This window comes from Amblyomma americanum, chromosome 6, assembly GCF_052857255.1.
Source record: "Amblyomma americanum isolate KBUSLIRL-KWMA chromosome 6, ASM5285725v1, whole genome shotgun sequence".
In the NCBI taxonomy this organism is placed as follows: Eukaryota; Metazoa; Arthropoda; class Arachnida; order Ixodida; family Ixodidae; genus Amblyomma; species Amblyomma americanum.
Window position 1 is genome coordinate 136,781,713 of NC_135502.1, and position 18,586 is coordinate 136,800,298.

The 18,586-nt window shown below is 45.8% G+C and overlaps 1 protein-coding gene across 1 annotated transcript; it reads left to right on the plus strand.

The window, feature by feature from the left end:
- Window positions 1-5,146: 5,146 nt before the first annotated feature.
- Window positions 5,147-17,445, plus strand: LOC144094119 (BEN domain-containing protein 5-like). Its single transcript, XM_077628039.1, has 4 exons — window positions 5,147-5,237; window positions 6,602-6,702; window positions 14,487-14,700; window positions 17,253-17,445. The coding sequence occupies exons 1-4, from the start codon at window positions 5,195-5,197 to the stop codon at window positions 17,438-17,440; spliced, it is 546 nt and encodes a 181-aa protein (XP_077484165.1). The 5' UTR covers window positions 5,147-5,194; the 3' UTR covers window positions 17,441-17,445.
- The last annotated feature ends 1,141 nt before the right edge of the window (window positions 17,446-18,586 follow it).

The following is an 18,586-nucleotide window of genomic DNA, read 5'->3' on the forward strand; positions in this document are numbered from 1 at the left end:
CCGGACGGTATTATAACAAAACCGCCTTCTTTGTCAGCCTGCACAAGCTGCAGATCATTCGCTCTAAAAAACGAAACGACCTTCGCCTTGGGATCAGCTCGATGGCTGTGAGGGTTTGGATCTCTGACTGACCTCGTGAGGGTGTCAACGCCGTCCAAGAGGCACCTTTCCTGGTTTTCTTTCGTTGCTTTGTTGGCCAGTCGTCGGTTAAGGGCTAGCCATTCGTGTGGCTTGAGTTTGGCTTGTACGCTGAATTTTGGGCCTTCCTTCAGGACTGCCGCTATTCCTTCCAGGAGTTCAGCTCCTCCCAGAACTAACACATCATGGCGTCCGGGATCCTTGGTCTCCCCCTTCTTCAGTTGTTCTAAGTGTCTCGATACATGATTCATGGTGCACTTCCACCAAAGCTCTGTTGTCTGGGCTGCGAGCTTCTTGCTTTCTCGATGTCTGATGGCCGCCAGCCACTCTTGGTCTTAGGCGTAGTATGCTGCCCTTAGAAGATCTTGAAGCAGCCTCACTTGGTACCACAGTTCGGACCGGAGTATCTTGCAGACGTGTTTGGCGTGGCCTACGGTGGGACTAAAAGGACCGAAGAGGCCAGTGACTTCACTAGGCACGAGTCCTTTTCGCAGGAAGAATCCTAGTAGCCTGGCCCGGCACGTTGAGGCAACGATGTTTGCGATGAGCAGGGGAACATGGGAAGGCGAAGGTTGAACACAAAACAGAGAGCCCGATGTAGAAGAAATATGACTAAGAAGTACTTGCAGCTGGGCTTGTTGGTGCATATTCGTGAAAGACATAAGAGCGCAAACTGGCAACACGGACGAGGAAGGAAACAGGACGAGCGCTGCACTTTCAACAGGGTTTATTCAGGGAAGAGTGTATATATAGCCTCTGACCTTATTCATGTTCTTAATCTCAATTGACAAACATCTACATCAAACGAGGTGACAATTGCATCAGTGATACCTCGGTTATTATCTGGCACAGTGAAATGATGTTTCTTCAGGCATATCAGAGAAAGGTAGATGTTTGTCAATTGAGATTAAGAACATGAATAAGGTCAGAGGCTATATATACACTCTTCCCTGAATAAACCCTGTTGAAAGTGCAGCGCTCGTCCTGTTCCCTTCCTCGTCCGTGTTGCTAGTTTGCGCTCTTATGTCTTTCACGAATATGAACCAACAAGCCCAGTTGCAAGTATTTCTTAGTCATATATCTTCTACATCGGGCTCTCTGTTTTGTGTTCAACCCGGCCTTCCCATGTTCCCCTGCTAATCGCAAACATCGTTGCCTCAACGTGCCGGGCCAGGCTACTAATTGGATTCTTCCTGCGAAAACGACTCGTGCCTAGTGAAGTCACTGGCCTCTTCGCTCCTTTTAGACCCACCGTAGGCCACGCCAAACGCGTCTGCAAGATGCTCCGGTCCGAACTGTGGTACCAAGTGAGGCTGCTTCAAGATCTTCTAAGGGCAGCATACTACGCCCAAGACCAAGAGTGGCTGGCAGCCATCAGACATCGAGAAAGCAAGAAGCTCGCAGCCCAGACAACAGAGATTTGGTGGAAGTGCACCATGAATCATGTATCGAGACACTTGGAACAACTGAAGAAGAGGGAGACCAAGGATCCCGGACGCCATGATGTGTTAGTCCTGGGAGGAGCTGAACTCCCGGAAGGAATAGCGGCAGTCCTGAAGGTAGGCCCAAAATTCAGCGTACAAGCCAAACTCAAGCCACACGAATGGCTAGCCCTTAACCGACGACTGGCCAACAAAGCAACGAAAGAAAACCAGGAAAGGTATCTCTTGGACGGCGTTGACACCCTCACGAGTTCAGTCAGAGATCCAAACCCTCACAGCCATCGAGCTGATCCCACGGCGAAGGTCGTTTCGTTTTTTAGAGCGAATGATCTGCAGCTTGTGCAGGCTGTCAAAGAAGACGGTTTTGTTATAATACCGTCCGGTTTGTACAACAAAAAGGCAATAGAAGCTGTCAAGAAGAACTTCAGGTCCGTGGAAGTGAAAACGAAGCAAATGAAGAAAGGTGCAGTGTCGTTTTGTGAGGAACTGCACCTGCATAAACTAGCTAGTGCCATCAGGAAGTGTGAAAAGAAGTGCCTTTCGGTCTTTTTCTCGGCGAAAACTCACAAGCCGGAAATACCTTTCCGGACAATAGTAAGTGAAAAGGATACTTGGCAACGACAAATCAGTTAATTTTTGCTCAAGAACCTGAAGACTCTGGAAATAGAAGACCCGTTTGGAACTAAGAACTCTGATGATGTGATAGCCTTCCTTCAGACTAATAGAAAAATTAGGTCTCGTTTTTTCATTGATGTAGATCTTTTCTACTCGGTTTCGCATCGACATCTCTTTGCTGCAGTGCGTGATTGCATTGATAGGAATGGAGCCACGGCTTTTCAAAACGCTTCCTGTTTGAATGGGGACAACTTAAAATTCAAATTCAAATTCACTTTATTTCTGGTAGAAAGCAAGTATACATCATGAGCAAGAGAGTTTAAAAGAGGATTATTCTAGCAAGGAAGACGAGGCAAAAGGCGTTTCATCTACGCCTGACAAGGCCTCGCCTCCTGGCGAGATACATTGCACTCTCTATGCTACAAAAGCAGTTGTAAAAAATATATTGTACCATTCATTACGTGTAGAAAACAGAAGCATTGTGAACAAGCATTATATGAAATTAAAACCGTAAGTACTACAGAAAACAAGAGAAATTTTCTTCACAAAACAAAAAAAAGCTTACATCATAACCTGTTAGTTATTATTGTGTCAGAAGGTAAGAACCGCAGTTGCATAAATATTTATCTCAACAAAAGATTAGCTCCTAACCAGAAAATTATTACAGAGTCAAAAGCCTAAAGAAGCAACATTTGTATCGATATATTTCAAGAATCTAACAAGGAACACAGCAATACAAACGAAACACAAACCTAAATGAGATAACAAGGAGACAGGTCATTTTTTTTCTACCAGGAGTACTTTTTTTATCCGTGCTTTATAAGTATACGGTGACTGTACATTCACTGCGATGTCAATAAGCTCTGGAAACAAATTTAAAAGGACAGGAATCTGGTAGTCTAACGATTGTGTACCATAGGAAGTTCTGACTTTTTTCTTAACAAATGAATTTGCCCTAAAGAAGTCCACTTTTATTGATTTCAATGATCAAATGTATCTACAAAAAAAGGGCATTTGCATTGGCTTCTGTGTCGCCCCGGTACTTTGTAATATATTTTTATCTGAAATTGACCGCTCCTTGAGTGAAGCACTTGACAGGGATTGTATAGTCCACGTTTTTAGATTTGTAGACGATTACCTGGTCTTGTTGGCAGATAGCGATTTTAGTTTTGACGAAGCAGTAGCTGATGTTTTTGGTACGTTTGGTCGAAACAGCATAGGCCTCACCTTCATTCACGAACTGCCTAGCAGTAATAACCAATTAAAGTTTTTAGACCTCACCCTAACCTTTCACCCTTCACATGTTTGCTGGCGATACTGTCCACGCGCCAAGAAACCGTTGTTACCATTTCATTCAAACCATTCTAAGACCGTTAAGGGGGCTATCGCTTCCCAGTGCCTAGCGTCCGCACTAAAGAAGTCCTGCCACCATGCCATGCACGCCAGCTTTGCATCTCATGTGTCCAGGTTGCAGAATGCAGGCTTCCCGGCTCCCAGGGTTCTCTCCGTGACGCAGACCTTGCTGAAAAAGCTGAAGGGCAGCAATGAGAACAACAAACCTCAAGAAAAAAGGCTGGAAAGGCCGGAAGTTGTACCCTACGTACACCACACCTCTCATAATCTGAAGAAGGTGCGCAATAAGTACGGCGTCAACGTAGTATTTTCAGCGCCGCGAAAACTAGCCGGAATGTGCTCACGTATTGGGAGAAAGGAAATGCAAGAGTGCGCCATCAAACACCGAACGCCACTTGTTGGCTGCAAGAAAGGAGTGGTGTACGAGTTCCCGCTTACATGCGGGAAGGTGTACGTTGGATAGACCGGCCGGTGTCTTAATGAGCGCCTGCTTGAACACAAGAATTCATTGAATAAGAAAGGAGCCCATCTTCCAGACCACTGTCAAGCATGCTCGAAAGAGAAACGTATAGTCTGCAAGCCCCGACTGCCTGAATGCAATGTGCTACTGAAAAGCCAAGATAAGACCGAACGTGAGCTCGTGGAAGCCTTTTAATCAAGAAACGAGGTGACAATTGCATCAGTGATACCTCGGTTATTATCCGGCACAGTGAAATGATGTTTCTTGAGGCATATCTGTGAAAGGTAGATGTTTGTCAATTGAGATTAAGAACATGAATAAGGTCAGAGGCTATATATACACTCTTCCCTGAATAAACCCTGTTGAAAGTGTAGCGCTCGTCCTGTTCCCTTCCTCGTCCGTGTTGCCAGTTTGCGCTCTTATGTCTTTCACGAATATGCACCAACAAGCCCAGTTGCAAGTACTTCTTAAAGAATAATGAGCGTGTACCTCTGATCAAGTAAACAACACACTTATGTTGCTGTCTGGTCACCCGCTGTACCCTCTTTCTGGCACTTCTTGCTCTCATCGCCAGCTGATGATAGGCTGCAGACATTGCACAGTTAAAGCAATGGCCTAGTGCTGAAGTCTTTGCGATGCTCAATCATATTTGGTGTCTATGCACAGGGGTGAAAGCGCTTGACATTTTACTATTGCGTGCAATAATGTCTCATTAAAATTATAATGGTTTTAATTTCTGACTTTCTTAAAGAGGTTGCACGAGCTACAACTCATCCTGAAGGCACGGTCATTGAGGAGGTTGTAATGGCTTCCTTTTTGGATGCGGGTAAGGCTTTTATGCCTCTTCATTTCTTTATCTTGAAATACAGTGATATTACAGCTTATCATGGCTTCCTTGCAGACAGTGGCCTTCCAAAAGAAATGTGTAAAGCACCCAGTAGCGCAGGTATGTTTGTTAATTGTATTTTGGGATGGGGCTTCCTGCACATCTGGAAGCTGGCGGAGCTGTTTGCTGTCATTTTAAGAACAGTGAAGAGCAATGTGTTTGCAATGGGTAGAAGATCAGTCATAGGTGAAATTGCTCGCATATCTTTCGTCCTTGCAGGTGGTAACGCCACCTCGTGGTGTAATGCACCTGGTACGCTTGACAGAGATGTGGAGGGGGCTAAACATAGCAGTATGAAGCATGGTTTTGGGTGCTTTGAGGCTGCTTCCTTCTGAACATGACAGTACATATCAAAGATGTTCTGGATGGCTTGAGATTGCTTGCTGCTGAACATAGCAGTGCGCATAGAGCATGCTTTTGTATGCTTTGAGGTTGCCTGCTGCTAAAATTGCTTTTCTCCTACTTCATATGAAAAATGAACCGACGCTGAGGCAGCAATCGAATATCGAGCGTTAACACGCCTAACATAGGTCGGTGGTTCAAATACCTGTCGCGAGTAGACTCTGTGCTTGTGTTGTGGCTGAGGGGTCTCGGGCACAACTTTGGAGAAGGCAACAGTGAATCTGGGGTGCGCAGCTTCGAATCTGCCTCGCAATAAATATTTCGGCTTTTTATTTTTGTCATTTCATTTTAAAATCATTTTGTTAAAAAAAAGATTTGATTGCAGCAATATGAAGAACAGAACTACATTTATTACTTCCTTTAATGCATATTGTGTCCATATGTCTAAATTCAAGCACTGCATATGTCCTGTGAATGTACTTCCTGTGCCGTAAAGGGGAAAAATCACCCATAACTACATGTTGCACCATGTGATAGACAAATACTTCCTTGTCACATCGCAGTCTTAAGGATGGTTGCTATGCAGGTGCTGTAACAGAACAAAACATATTTTATGACCTAATTTCTTGAAACGTTACCTGTACGTAGAATAAAGCAGATCTTTTTCAATGCATATCAAATTTTCATGACTAAACACTCAACACTACCTCCACATACATTTAAAGCGAAAACCACTAGAGAAATCCTTTCGAAGGTTGAGCTGCTGTAGGTATGACATTCAGACAGGGAGAATATGATGCTAAATAAGCAATACTTCCATTCTAACCCTTCTTGATTGCTTAGGACAAGGAAAATGTACCATATCATAAATGGTATGCTAAGCATTAGGTTGCCATGGAAGTATTTCTGTATATTTGCTCTTAAACATTAAGAACTACTGGTTCTTTGCTCTGCTTTCATTTACTGATATTGCATGGATTGCCTAGTAATCTACATGTAGACCTGTCTCAGACCTTGGAACATTGCATGTCTAGTATCTTCAGCCTGGAGCATGTGTATTAGTTGTTAACCTTCTGGAATAAGGATTATTTCTCATTCTATGTCCTTGTGAACATACTCTGCTAGAACAGCGTGTTCCTGAGCTATGAACTATGACAACAGTTATGAGTAATTAAATATATCAACAGAATAGAAAGCTGGGCTAGTTGGAGGCTGTTCATGATATATTTGTGGGTGCAAAGTGCAAAGACGCAGAAGGAAGGAAGATAGCACTTGTCCTGCGTCTGTCTTCGGTGTCTTTGTAAAGTTTGCGCCCACAAATACACCGTGATTTAAATTCATGTCTTAGTGTGCAAAATTTTGCAGGGGACAGTCATGGAAATGAGACTGCTGACCTGCCTCTTGAAGAAGGTCACAAGGAGATGATTGAGAAGCCTGTAGCCCTGTTTGAAGCTGTGGATGGACAGGTGATGTAGGACAGTAGTTTATTTAGTGGTATGATACATGGGGCTTAATGTCTCAAGGTGACACGAGCTATGAGAGATGCCGTAGTGAAGAACTCGAGATAAATTTAGACTGCCTGGGACTGTTCTCCACACGTGATGTAACACAGTTGCTTTTGCATTTCATCGCTGTTGATATGTGGCCCCAGTGGCCAGGGTTCAACCTCTCGTCCTTTGCTCGGCATCCGGATGTCATAGCCACCATGGCTGCTGATGGTTTTAAAGCTTACATGTGTTGCAAACAATTATAAAATTAAATTTTTAATGAGTGCCTCTGTTGAGCACATGGTATTTTTCTGGCAATTAACAGCTGTTGATGAACTTCGGAACACGAAACTTGGCAGATATCTGCCAGATTTGGGGGTAAATTAGAACAGACTGAGATGCTCTGACCAATCTCACGAGAGAGCTGACGAGGCATTTTTCAGGGTTGACTAGGTCGGCGCAGGGCACGCTTTTAATCTTATTTTGGCCCACTGGCATCACCACTGTACAGTCATGGACAAAATTTTGCTAGATGCCGGAGCGGCGTTTTGACACTGCCTTTGCACAACTAGGCAGCGCAGTGGCTGTGTCGAGGCTCCGCTGACCGACGACTAGGCACATGCGCATCCTATATTAGTCTGCTTGACTGTCTGATAGCTCATTTCATATGAGCAGCTGCTTTTTGTAGCTTGGCTGCGGGCGGCCGCTTTTCGCCGCCATGTGGTCACTGTACACGCGCGGCCCAGCGACTGCGAGGGCAGCGTACATTCACGGCGGCCGTCGCATTTATTCCGCGTTTTTTAAGAGAAATCAATTGCTGTCTTTTTTCCTTTCGCTATTTGTTTGTAACGTCTGGCCTAAGGTGGAGGATGGCTGTGTGTTACTGCCTGCTGCCTGTCAAAACCACTTCTTGAGTACCCTCAACGGCGAGCGTTAGCATGCGTCGTAACCACTTAATAAATAATGTACTGCCATAAAGTGTAAGAAAACAATTCTTAGGCAAGAAATTTATTGCAGCGAAATATAGAACCGAGGACGAAAAGACAAAAACAGTCCAGGTATCGCTGGAAACTACCACTTTCTAATACCTGGAGAATCCTGAGTGTGCAGCAGTCGCGCTTGCCTAACGGCACGGCACACTCATAGAGGGAACGGATGACAACTGTATCATCGCGAAGCCTGTCCCACACAGTCTTGATGGCTGCCCACAAAACGTCCGCGTTGGCATTCCCAATATAGGGCCTCATTAGGTTGGTGTTCATAATGCCCCGCACATTCTCTATGGGCTTAAGCGTGGTTGCTGCAAACGGAGGATTTTCCTAGTATTAGATAGTGGTCTTTTTCAGCGCCGCCTGGACTTTCTTCTCTTTTTGTCCTCGGTTTTATATTTCGCTGCAATAAATTTCTTGCCTAAGAATCGTTTCCTTACACTTTATGGCAGTACATTATTTATGAAGTGGTTACGACGCATGCTAACGCTCGCCGTTGCGGGGTGTCAAAAAGTGGTTTTTACAGGCAGCGGGCTATAGCGCACAGCCGTCCTCCACCACAAGCCAGAAGTTCAAATGATTAGCGAAAGGAAAAAGACACCGCCGCGAATGCGTGCCGCCATTGCAGTCGCCGGGCCGCACAGCGAGTATAGTGGCCATATGGAGATTGACGAGGGAAAGCGGCCGCCCGCTGCCAAGCTAAGCAAAAGCAGCTGCTCATGAGAAACGAGCTGAGACAGGCAAGCGGACGAATATAGGACGCGGCCATTGCGCCGCCTAGTCGTGCAAAGGCAGCTTCAAAATGCCGCTGAGGCACCCCGCAAAAGTTTGTCCATGACTCTACAAGTGATTTGAGCTGGTGTAAGAACCGGCCATATTTGCAGGGTGCCAGGGTGCAGATTATGTATTGTTGCAAGGGCCATGTGCATATGCTGGTGTAAGAGAGCCTTGGGGCAGATTCATATTTCTAGGTGTCTTTTGCCCTGGCGTGCTCAATCGGTGCTATGGTTACATTGCTCATGATGCTCTACGATTACACTGTATTTTCATTAATGAGTTTCCATCATTCATCTGCTGGCAAAGTCTTTGTGCAAAATTCTTCCTTTTTCCAATGTAGCTGGTGGAACAGTAAGTTCAGAGATTTAGTAGATGGTGCTGGGTGCTCGTTCGTTCGCACAATCTCTCGGCAAAGGCGTGAAGTGTCCAATGCTTGACAGAAGTTGGTGATGCATCAGTATTTCCTGGTTAAGGTGGAGCCAGGCCGTTTTATTTGTGCCTCTGTCATACAGGATGGTGGTGCAGGTTGTTTTTGTAGCTTGTTCAAAGTTCTAATCTTTTGGTTTGTGGTTAAACTGTCGGACATGCTGTCCGATAAAGTTCATGTATACCCGTTGTGGCAGAGAGCAGTCGTAATGCTTTCCCGCTCCAGCTTGTGCTTGATGTTTGAGAAGCAGATTGTCTTGGTGCTTGACAAGAGGAGAGACCATGGTTGCTTTGTGGGCTGTAGGGTGATTTCAAGTGAAATTGAAGCGGCAACCAGTGCGGGTAGGTTTTCTCGAGCCTGAAAGTGGCAGAAATGAGGATTCTTGTCTGGGCTCATTGGTTCATTGCTTAGAAATATTGACCCAGTACTACGAGACGAGGACAAGAAAACACTACACAATGGGGGCTGTGGTATGTGCTTGTTTTGTGTTTGTAAGCATTTCTAAAGAAAGTGGCAGTTGAGGCCCTTTTCAGTTCACTAGCACGGTGCGAAATGCCGTTGCTTGTCACACATTCCAGGGCGAACTTGACGGCCGGCTCACAGGCTTGAAGTGCGCCAGAAACTTCCACTATAGACTTCTTCAGGATGGTAAAACAGTCATCCATGCGCTGAAGGATACCTTGGATACATTGGTGAATTACTGCAGTGCTCATTGCTAAATCAGCTCCAATGCCAGGCTTGCAGCCATCACCGTGAATGGTGCTTTCATTGCTGTGTTGCTGGTTTGCCTGAAGAATTTTTTAATTGAGAAGTACGTGCCACCCCATCCCAAACTCCAGCAGTGTGCACAAATATACTGCGCTGAGGCAGGTCCTTTTGGCAGATAGGTGGTTGACCAAATTGCCTTAGCCTAGCTGAGTTATGCCAGCTCCTGGAGTTCTGCTTGGGTGGTGCGTACTTCTAGTTTACAGGATAATTCTTAAGGCGAACTTACGATACGGCAATTGGAGCGCCGATCACGGTCACGGCTGCGAACCTGGCATTGGAAGTGATTAAGCAACAGGCGCTGCAGTCATTCATGAATGGAGCTTAGGTATTCCTGTCATTAATGGACAATTGTTTTACCATTCTGAAGTCCATGTTGGAAGAATTTCTGGTGTACTTCAACCCCATTAACCAGCCCTCAAGTTCAAAACGGCCTCCTGTTTCTTGTCATGCTAGTGGTGCAAAAAAGACCTCAACTGCCTTTTTCTGTCCACAAAAAAACCCACCCACATGGGCACTACTTAAATTTCTTTTCAAATCACCGTACAGCCCACAAAGCAACTGAGGGCTCCACTGTCCTTTCCAAAGCCAAGGCAATCTGCTTCTCATACATCGAGTGAAGCTGGAGGAGGGAACATCATGACTAATCTCTGCCACAATTGCTGTGCGAAAAAGATTGTCCGACAAGTCTTCCAACAACAAACCGAAATGACGGAACACAACCCCAGCCGCCAAAGCAGTCCACATCGCCATCCCATATGTGAAATTCACAAGTGAAATGCTTACTCGCTCTTTTGTAAGCAGGGAATAGGTGTGTCGCAAACCATCATCAAACCTTGGGCGCTTCATGCCTCAGCCAAAAAACCGCACATTGATGGAATGACCACAGTGTTGCCTACAAAATCCCTCATGCTTACTGCACCACCAGCCACATTAGCGAAAGGAAGAATTGTGGACAAATGGTTCACCAGCTCAAGTATGGTGCCTGAAACTTTGGGAGCGCACTCCAATTGCAGAGCATTCTGAGGACTTTGGTTACGTATAGACTTTGAGCATACCCAACCCATCCTATTCAAGCTACAACTTATAGAATCCTGGGACACACAAGAGACACCTGGAAATACCTATTTACCAGTCCCAAGGCTCCTTTCCTCGGTGTACGTACATGGCCTTCGTGACGTCATACGGTCTGCACACCACTGCCCCATAAACACACATTGTTCTTGCCCTAGCTCATGTCACTCACTGTGGGGATGGCAGTGGGTCAAAAGAAGGTTAAAAGTGTCTCTTGCTCCCACCCATCTGACCCTACAGAAATGGCCGAGTCAGCATCAAAATGTTGGCTCTCTCAATGAGCTTCGCTCCAACACGATGGCAAGACGGGCGAGTTGGTGATACATACTTAAGCGAAAATAGCACAACAGACGAGGACAAGGAAAGAAAACAACAGGACAGTGCACAGAATAAGCTCGCATTCTTTTTACTCCATAGCTTTATGTAGCCTGATGCAAAAAACTTTTAAATAAGAATTGCTGAAGATAATAGGAATGCCGTTTCAGGTTGCAGCGGCTCATAAACCTTGTATTCGTCACTGCAGTTTTTTTTTGTAGCAATAGCTGCATTACGGTAGCATTTCGAGGCTTCAGTGTGGCGGTGCTGCCACCCTGTGGCACTCTGTGGCTGCGTCGCCACACTGTCACGTGGTTGGTCAGGTGCGGAGCAGCTGCTCGGGGCGCAGCGTCATGGCTGATCACATGGTTGGTCACGTGACCAAGTTCCTCTCGGCCAGCTATAGCTATCGCGTCACTCCAGGTGTAACCAGAGCTAAGCCACCGCCTATTTTTTTTTCATTTTTTGACAAGTACCTGAAGGTGAGGTTAAAAATGAAATTGACTTCATAATATGTGCTCACCCTGGTATCGTGCTGAATGTGGAGGTCATCGGAAAGGTGCGTTGTAGCGACCACAGAATGGTAAGGTCCCGAATTAGCTTAGACTTGAAGAGGGAATGGAAGAAGCTAGTGAAGAGGAAGTCCATTCACGAGCTTGCGGTAAGAGGAAAAATATAGGAATTCAGGATATCCCTGCTGAACAGATAATCGGCTTTAACTGAGGAAGACGATCTTATTGTTGATACAATGAACGATAAACTGACAGCAATCATTACAGAGTGCACAGTAGAAGTATGTGGTGGGATGGTTCAACAGGATACCAGCAAGCTATCTCTGGAGATGAAAGATCTGATTAAGAAATGTCAATGCATGAGGGCGTCTAACCCTACGGACAGAATAGGACTAGCAGAGCTATCGAAGTTAATAAATAAGCGCAAGGTAGCCGACATAAAGAAGTTTAATATGGAGAGAATCGAGCATGCTCTAAATAACAGAGGTAGCCTAAAAGCTGTTAAGAGGAAATAAGGCCTAGGTAAAAACCAGATGTATGCGTTAAGAGACAAGGAGGGCAATGTCATTAGCAATATGGATAAGATAGTTAAAGCAGCCGATGAGTTCTACACAAATATATACAGTAGCCAATGTAATCAGAAAGTTAATGATAGAGACTAGCGCACAGCAGTGGGACGCCCAGCCAGTAATGAAAGAGGAAAGAAAAAAAGCCTTAGGAGCAGTGCAAAGGGGAAAAGCAGCTGGTGAGGACCAGGTAACAGCAGATCTGCTGAAAGACTGAGGGCAGATTCTGCTATAAAATCTAGCCACCTTGTATACGCAATGCCTTATGACCTCGACCATACCAGAAGCTTGGAAGAACGTAAACATTATCTTAATCCATAAGAAAGGAGATGCCAAGGACTTGAAAAATTACAGACCGATCAGCTTACCGTCCGTTGCCTACAAGGTATTTACTAAGGTAATCGCTGATAGAGTCAGGGCAACCTTAGACTTCAATCAACCAAATGATCAGGCAGGCTTTCGTAAAGGATATTCCACAATAGATCATATTCACACTATCATTCAGATGATAGAGAAATGCGCAGAATATAACCAACCCCTGTATATAGCCTTCATTGATTATGAGAAAGCATTCGACTCAGTGGAAACCTCAGCAGTCATACAGGCATTGCAGAATCAGGGTGTAGATGAGCCGTATGTCAAAATACTGGAAGATATATATAAGAACTGTACAGCTACCATAGTCCATAAAATTCCAATACGTAAGAGCATCAGGCAAGGAGACGCAATCTCGATGATGGTATTCACCGCATGTTTACAGGAGGTATTCCGAGGCCTGAATTGGGCACAGTTGCGGATAAGAGTTAATGGAGAATACCTAATAATCTGCGATTCGCTGATGACAATGCCTTGTTGAGTCACTCAGGAGATGAACTGCAAATCATGATCAGTGAGTTAGATAGACAGAGCAGCACGGTGGGTCTAAAAATTAACATGCAGAAATCCAAAGTATTGTTCAACAGTAGCGAGGGAACAGCAGTTGAAAATTGGCAACGAGGTGCTGGAAGTGGTAACGGAATACTTAGGGCAGGTAGTGGCAGCTGATCCGGATCATGAGGGAAATAACTAGGATAAGAATGGGGTGGAGCGTATATCGCAGGTTCTTTCAGATCATGAATACCAGGGTACCAATATCCCTCAAGAGAAAAGTGTACAACAGCTGTATATTACTGGTACTCACCTACGGGGCAGAAACGTGGAGGCTAACGAAAAGTGTTCAGCTTAAGTCAATAACAGCACAGCGAGCCATGGAAAGGGAAATGTTAGGTGTAATGTTAAGAGACCGGAAGCGGGAAGAGAGGGTCAGGGAACGCATGTTAATGACATCCTAGTCGAAATCAAGAGGAAGAAATGGGCTTGGGCCGGGCATGTAACGTGAAGGCAAGATAACCGCTGGTCCTTAAGGGCAACGGAGTGGACGCCAAGATAAGGCAAGCGTAGGAGGGGGCGGCAGAAGGTGAGGTGGGCGGATGAGATTAGGACGTTTGAAGGCATAGGGTGGGTGCCGCTGACAAAGGACGGGGTTATTGGAAAGACATGGGAGAGGCCTTTGCCCTGCAGTGGGTGTAGTCAGACTGATGTTTATGATGATGATGACCTGAAACAATTTAACTCATGCAATAAACTCTGCTTGTTAAGAAAATATGTGAAGCTCCTGTCACCCCATTTTATTTTCATTTATCTGACCGGCAGTGCCATAGAGACGTAGATATACCAAAAATATAAACCACATTCCCCCTCCAGGCCATTATACTGTAAATATCTGGGTGCCATTCCTGCACCTTGTCACATGTAATTGAAGTGCATTGATGACTGTTAAGCTTTTCCTACTGTGCTCGATATGGGGACGTGTGATCTTGACAGATCCGATCTCATCATCAGCCAGATTACGTCCACTAGAGAACAAAGGCTTTTCCTAATGCTTTTCGTCCCAGTTTCCTTGCTTTCTTCGAGTTTGCTTTATTACCACCTATGACCATTGACCATTGCTTGTTTCCTGCATTTTAAGTTCTGCCCAAGTCCATCTTTCCTGTTGTGTTAGGTCTGAAATTGCTATGGTGACTCGGTGGTTATGGTGTTGGGCTGCTGACGTGAATGAAGTGGGTTCGATCCTAGCAGCGGCGGTCGCATTTTGATCGAGGCAAAATGCTAGAGGCCGCTGTACTGTGCGATGTGAGTGCACGTTAAAGAACCCTGGTTGGTAGAAATTTTTGGAGCTCTCCACTATGGTGTCCCTCAGCCCGAGTCGCTTTGGAACGTTAAACCCCATGAACCTACCCTTGGTCTTAAACTGTGCTCGCAGTGCTTATTGCTACTTTTGTGTAATGGAATGGTGCAGGTGCTAATAGGACCACAGCTATGGATGCCTGCTGCAAAGTGGATATATGTAATGAAGAACACAAGCGACGCAAAGTGTTGCCTTGAGGTGGCATGGCATTTGTGGACATTAAGTGAGGCTGCTGAGCGCAGCCTTACTGGGCAACAGTGCCGCTCCATCGCGACTGCAGCCAGAAAGCTACCTGCCACACCAGAGAAGGTGGAAGTGATGAAGAGTAAGTAAATAGAGGCTACTCCCTACTTTTCTATTCACTTACAGATTGGACTAACTTTTCAACTAGTAGTTGCGGGATGCCGCACCATTGTCTTAAACCTGCTACATGCTGCAACAAATTTGTGGTTCTTGATGAAATTGTTGTTAGGCTGCGCCAAAGTGCTTTTCCTGCAATTAAGAGCTGTGAAGAATGCGAAGAGGCAGAGACTACCACTTGTATAGAGAGACATGGCCCTGATTCTTTCTTACCCACATGCGATGAGAAAAGTGACCGGCAGAATCCAGTGCTTTCCCGTTTTGCTTTTAGCGTTTTACTGCCTTCTATTTATATGTACTATCGGGGACAAATGTGGTATACTCCATGCAGTGGGAGCCGGAGCAATCAAAAACTGCATCGTAACGCCATCTACAGGCAGCATCTGGGATCCAGACAGCCAGCAGGAGCCCTTTATTATCTGCAGGCATGTTGTTTGATTCGTTTCAATGTTTCGTGCTTCAGCTCGCCAAAATGCCGAGCGGCGCCACAGCAGTAGCAATCTGATGGCCCTCTTGATTTTGTGTCTTTATTGCTACTGCTGCGGCGCAGCTCAGCATTTTGGTGAGCTGAAGCACGAAACATTGAAACGAGTCAAGCGACATGCCTGCAGATAATAGAGCTCCCACTGGCTGTCTGGATACCAGATGCCGCCTGTAGATGGCGTTACGTTGAAGTTTTCCATTGCTCCGGCTCCCACTGCGTGGAGTATACCACTTTTGTCCCCGATAGTACTTGGTGTGCTGCACGTCTGCTTCTGGCCTTGCCAACACTGTCTTAAGTGAAAATGGCGAATGCACATGCAAAGAAAGAATTGCTTTGAGCAGGCTCGAGCAGTGCTAAAGTTGGATCCTGCTAGATTTCTCAAGATTCTGTGCAGCGTCATTGTGTGCATGTTCAATGTGGACCATATGAAATGTTCAGGACACGCTCCAGCTGATTGCTTGACCCCACAGACCTCATTTATGCACGGTGTAACAATGCCCTCAGCATCCGAGCTTCTGGTTTGTTTGTACTGTTGGTTCATATAAAGAGGATTCTAAATTGAGCTACTTCTAATGATGGCAGGGTGGCATTCTCCTTGGGTCAGCGTATGATGACCAGATCCCTGTGATCTCACATGCACATGTGCATGCTTGATCGCTAGTTTGTCTTCTGCCATGCGAGCTTGAATTAATGTTATTGTGTGAGCAAGCTCAAGCAGTTTCTTTGTCTCAGGCACTTGATGAATCGTAGAAGTATGTTACAAGCACACGGCAATGCCGGATTCCTCAGCGGAGAATCGTGGTGTTCCTAGCGACATGATGACCAACAGGCGCAACCGAACGCTTTATCACGACAGTTGTGGCCATGGTGTGCTACAAGCATGGCTGCAAGGAACCTATGCTGTGCCTTGATATGGGGACAGTGCAGACAAACTCCTTGTGCATCATCGTCTTCTTAAAGGACCATGGACGCCTAATTTCAGTTGCATGCGTATTCGTTGAAATGATTTTTACACATTACAGTACTTCGTTCACATAATTTCACTTACGACTGCTAAATAATTTACAATTGATTTTTCTTGATGCTGTTGCAGTTTCATCATCTAAACAATGACTGTGACACGTCCAGTGTTTAGATCATGTGAGGCAAAAAAGAACTGCAACATAATTGCTGTTGCATATTTTTAAGTAAGTGCAACACAGGCCAATCTGCTTGAAGAACTGGAATCACAACAAAGAACTTACCAGCAGTTATATTGTAGTTTTTCTTCCCTCACGCGAACTAAACACTCCCAATGCATCACAGCCATTATACGGCTCATGAAACTATAAGTTCATCAAGAGGAAATAAAATTATATATTATTTAGTGGTCCTAGAAAAATTGCACATGGTGATCTCCGTATTATGTCTAATGCATCATTTGACATAGGAAAACAAACTAAAATTTAGTATCTGGTCACCTCAAGTGTGGTTCAATCTCTGGCTCAATGAAGTAGACCGCACTCATCCTGAACTACCCTATAACCTGTGGCCTGTGTTTTCATCCTTGCTTTCTTTCCCATACCGACCCTTCAATCGGCATGCACCCGAAAACATAGCGATTAATGAGTGCAGTTGCGCACTAACTTTTAAATCTGTCTTTTACGTCTTAAAAGAAAACCATGCGGGCTAAATTGATATTGTAGAGGCTGAAGTGAAGAGATTTCCTGCAACTTTCGCACAAAAAATTTGTGCTTGAACTGTACCGAATTTTGTGCATTTTTTAACACTGTTAATTTGGGCAAATTTAAAAAGTGCATGCGGATGTGGGCAATACGACGGCTACGCTGCACTGTTCAAATATCTGCAGCATGTCATTTTTGTAAGACCATGCTGCGATGTTACAAGTTGATTGAAATGTCCTGTATTAAACTTTTGTGCTTCTTGTACAAAGCATGATGTAGATGCTCCAAATTGAATTTTCCCCCGCTAAAATCCTTTTGGCCATTCCCTCCACTGCATTGAGTAAAACGGATATTTTCTTAATTTTTCAGATTGCCTGGCTTATTTCGTCGATCAACATCCTGTGCCGGAACTGCCGAAGGACCACCGAGTGGCTGCTGTGCGGAAGCACCTGCGCAGCTTCTTTATGGAGGCAGCCCGCCAAGGCAAGAGGGTGCGGGGTGCTGCGGCCCCTCGTGACACCCAAACCAATGAATTGCAGCAACACCCAAACCAGTGAACTGACGCTGGCCGCCAGGCAAAGAGGCTGTAACTGAATAAACACTCAGCTACCGTTCAACCTGACACTTTATGCACTTAATGCAAACATGGCGTAATGATGCCTGTTTGCCTCGATACATTTATACTGCATGTACTATACACACGTAATTCTGCTGTGGGCTGCCAGTCATACTTTCAGCTTATTATTCCAGAGAATCGTAGTCAAGTCCAAATTGCGTTATCTTGTATATAACCAGCGCATTACTTATGCACTACCAAGAAAAAATTCACTATACTGGGCATACTGGCTTCAAGCCCAACAACCCTGCATACCCACTGCCTACCCGATATGCCCATTACCCGACATGCGCACTACCCATCATGCCTGCTACCCGGCATGCCCACTACCCGGCATGCCCAATACCCGGCATGCCCTATACCCAACATGCCCACTACCCGACATGCCCAATACCCGGCATGCCCAATACCCGACATGCCCACTACCCGGCTTGCCCAATACCCGACATGCCCACTACCGGCAATGCCCGCCATGCCCAGTGCCCAACTTGCCCATCACCATAATCCACTATAATGCTCGATGTTGGGTTCCAGTATGCCCGGTATATTTGTTTTTCCGATAGGGAAGAACATTCGGTCATGTCCATGTCTGCAGTCCCTGAACACTGATTCCTGCCAACTCTGGATCCCCCCACACACCTACTGCATCCACGCTTACTCGAGCCGTATGTTTACTCTCGAGACGTGCTACCAAGGCTAGCCGTGTTGCATACCTGCGCACGGATCCTTGTTAGGACGTGACGAGGCCTCTTAAAGGTGGAGTGGGCATGGCCAACGCAGCCTACGATTCAGCGGCGTCCTCCCGGGTCGAACACTCGCACCCGCCGTCTACGACCGAATATCGGTGCGGCACAGGCGGTCAGCGCAGTGACATTCTGTTTGCGCTGCTGTCTATCCACCTTATGACCCTCGTTGGCGGTCAGCGCACTCAGGCTGCGCGCCTTCACTATGGACAGAGCCATGTTTTCTGAGGCCTTCATGATTTGCGTGCTCAACTGCTGTAGCGTCTTTACGCTCGACGCCAGTCCCTCGGGCTGCATAGGCAAAGGCACGCCAAGATCGTGCCGTGATTTGGCGTGCGTCTCAA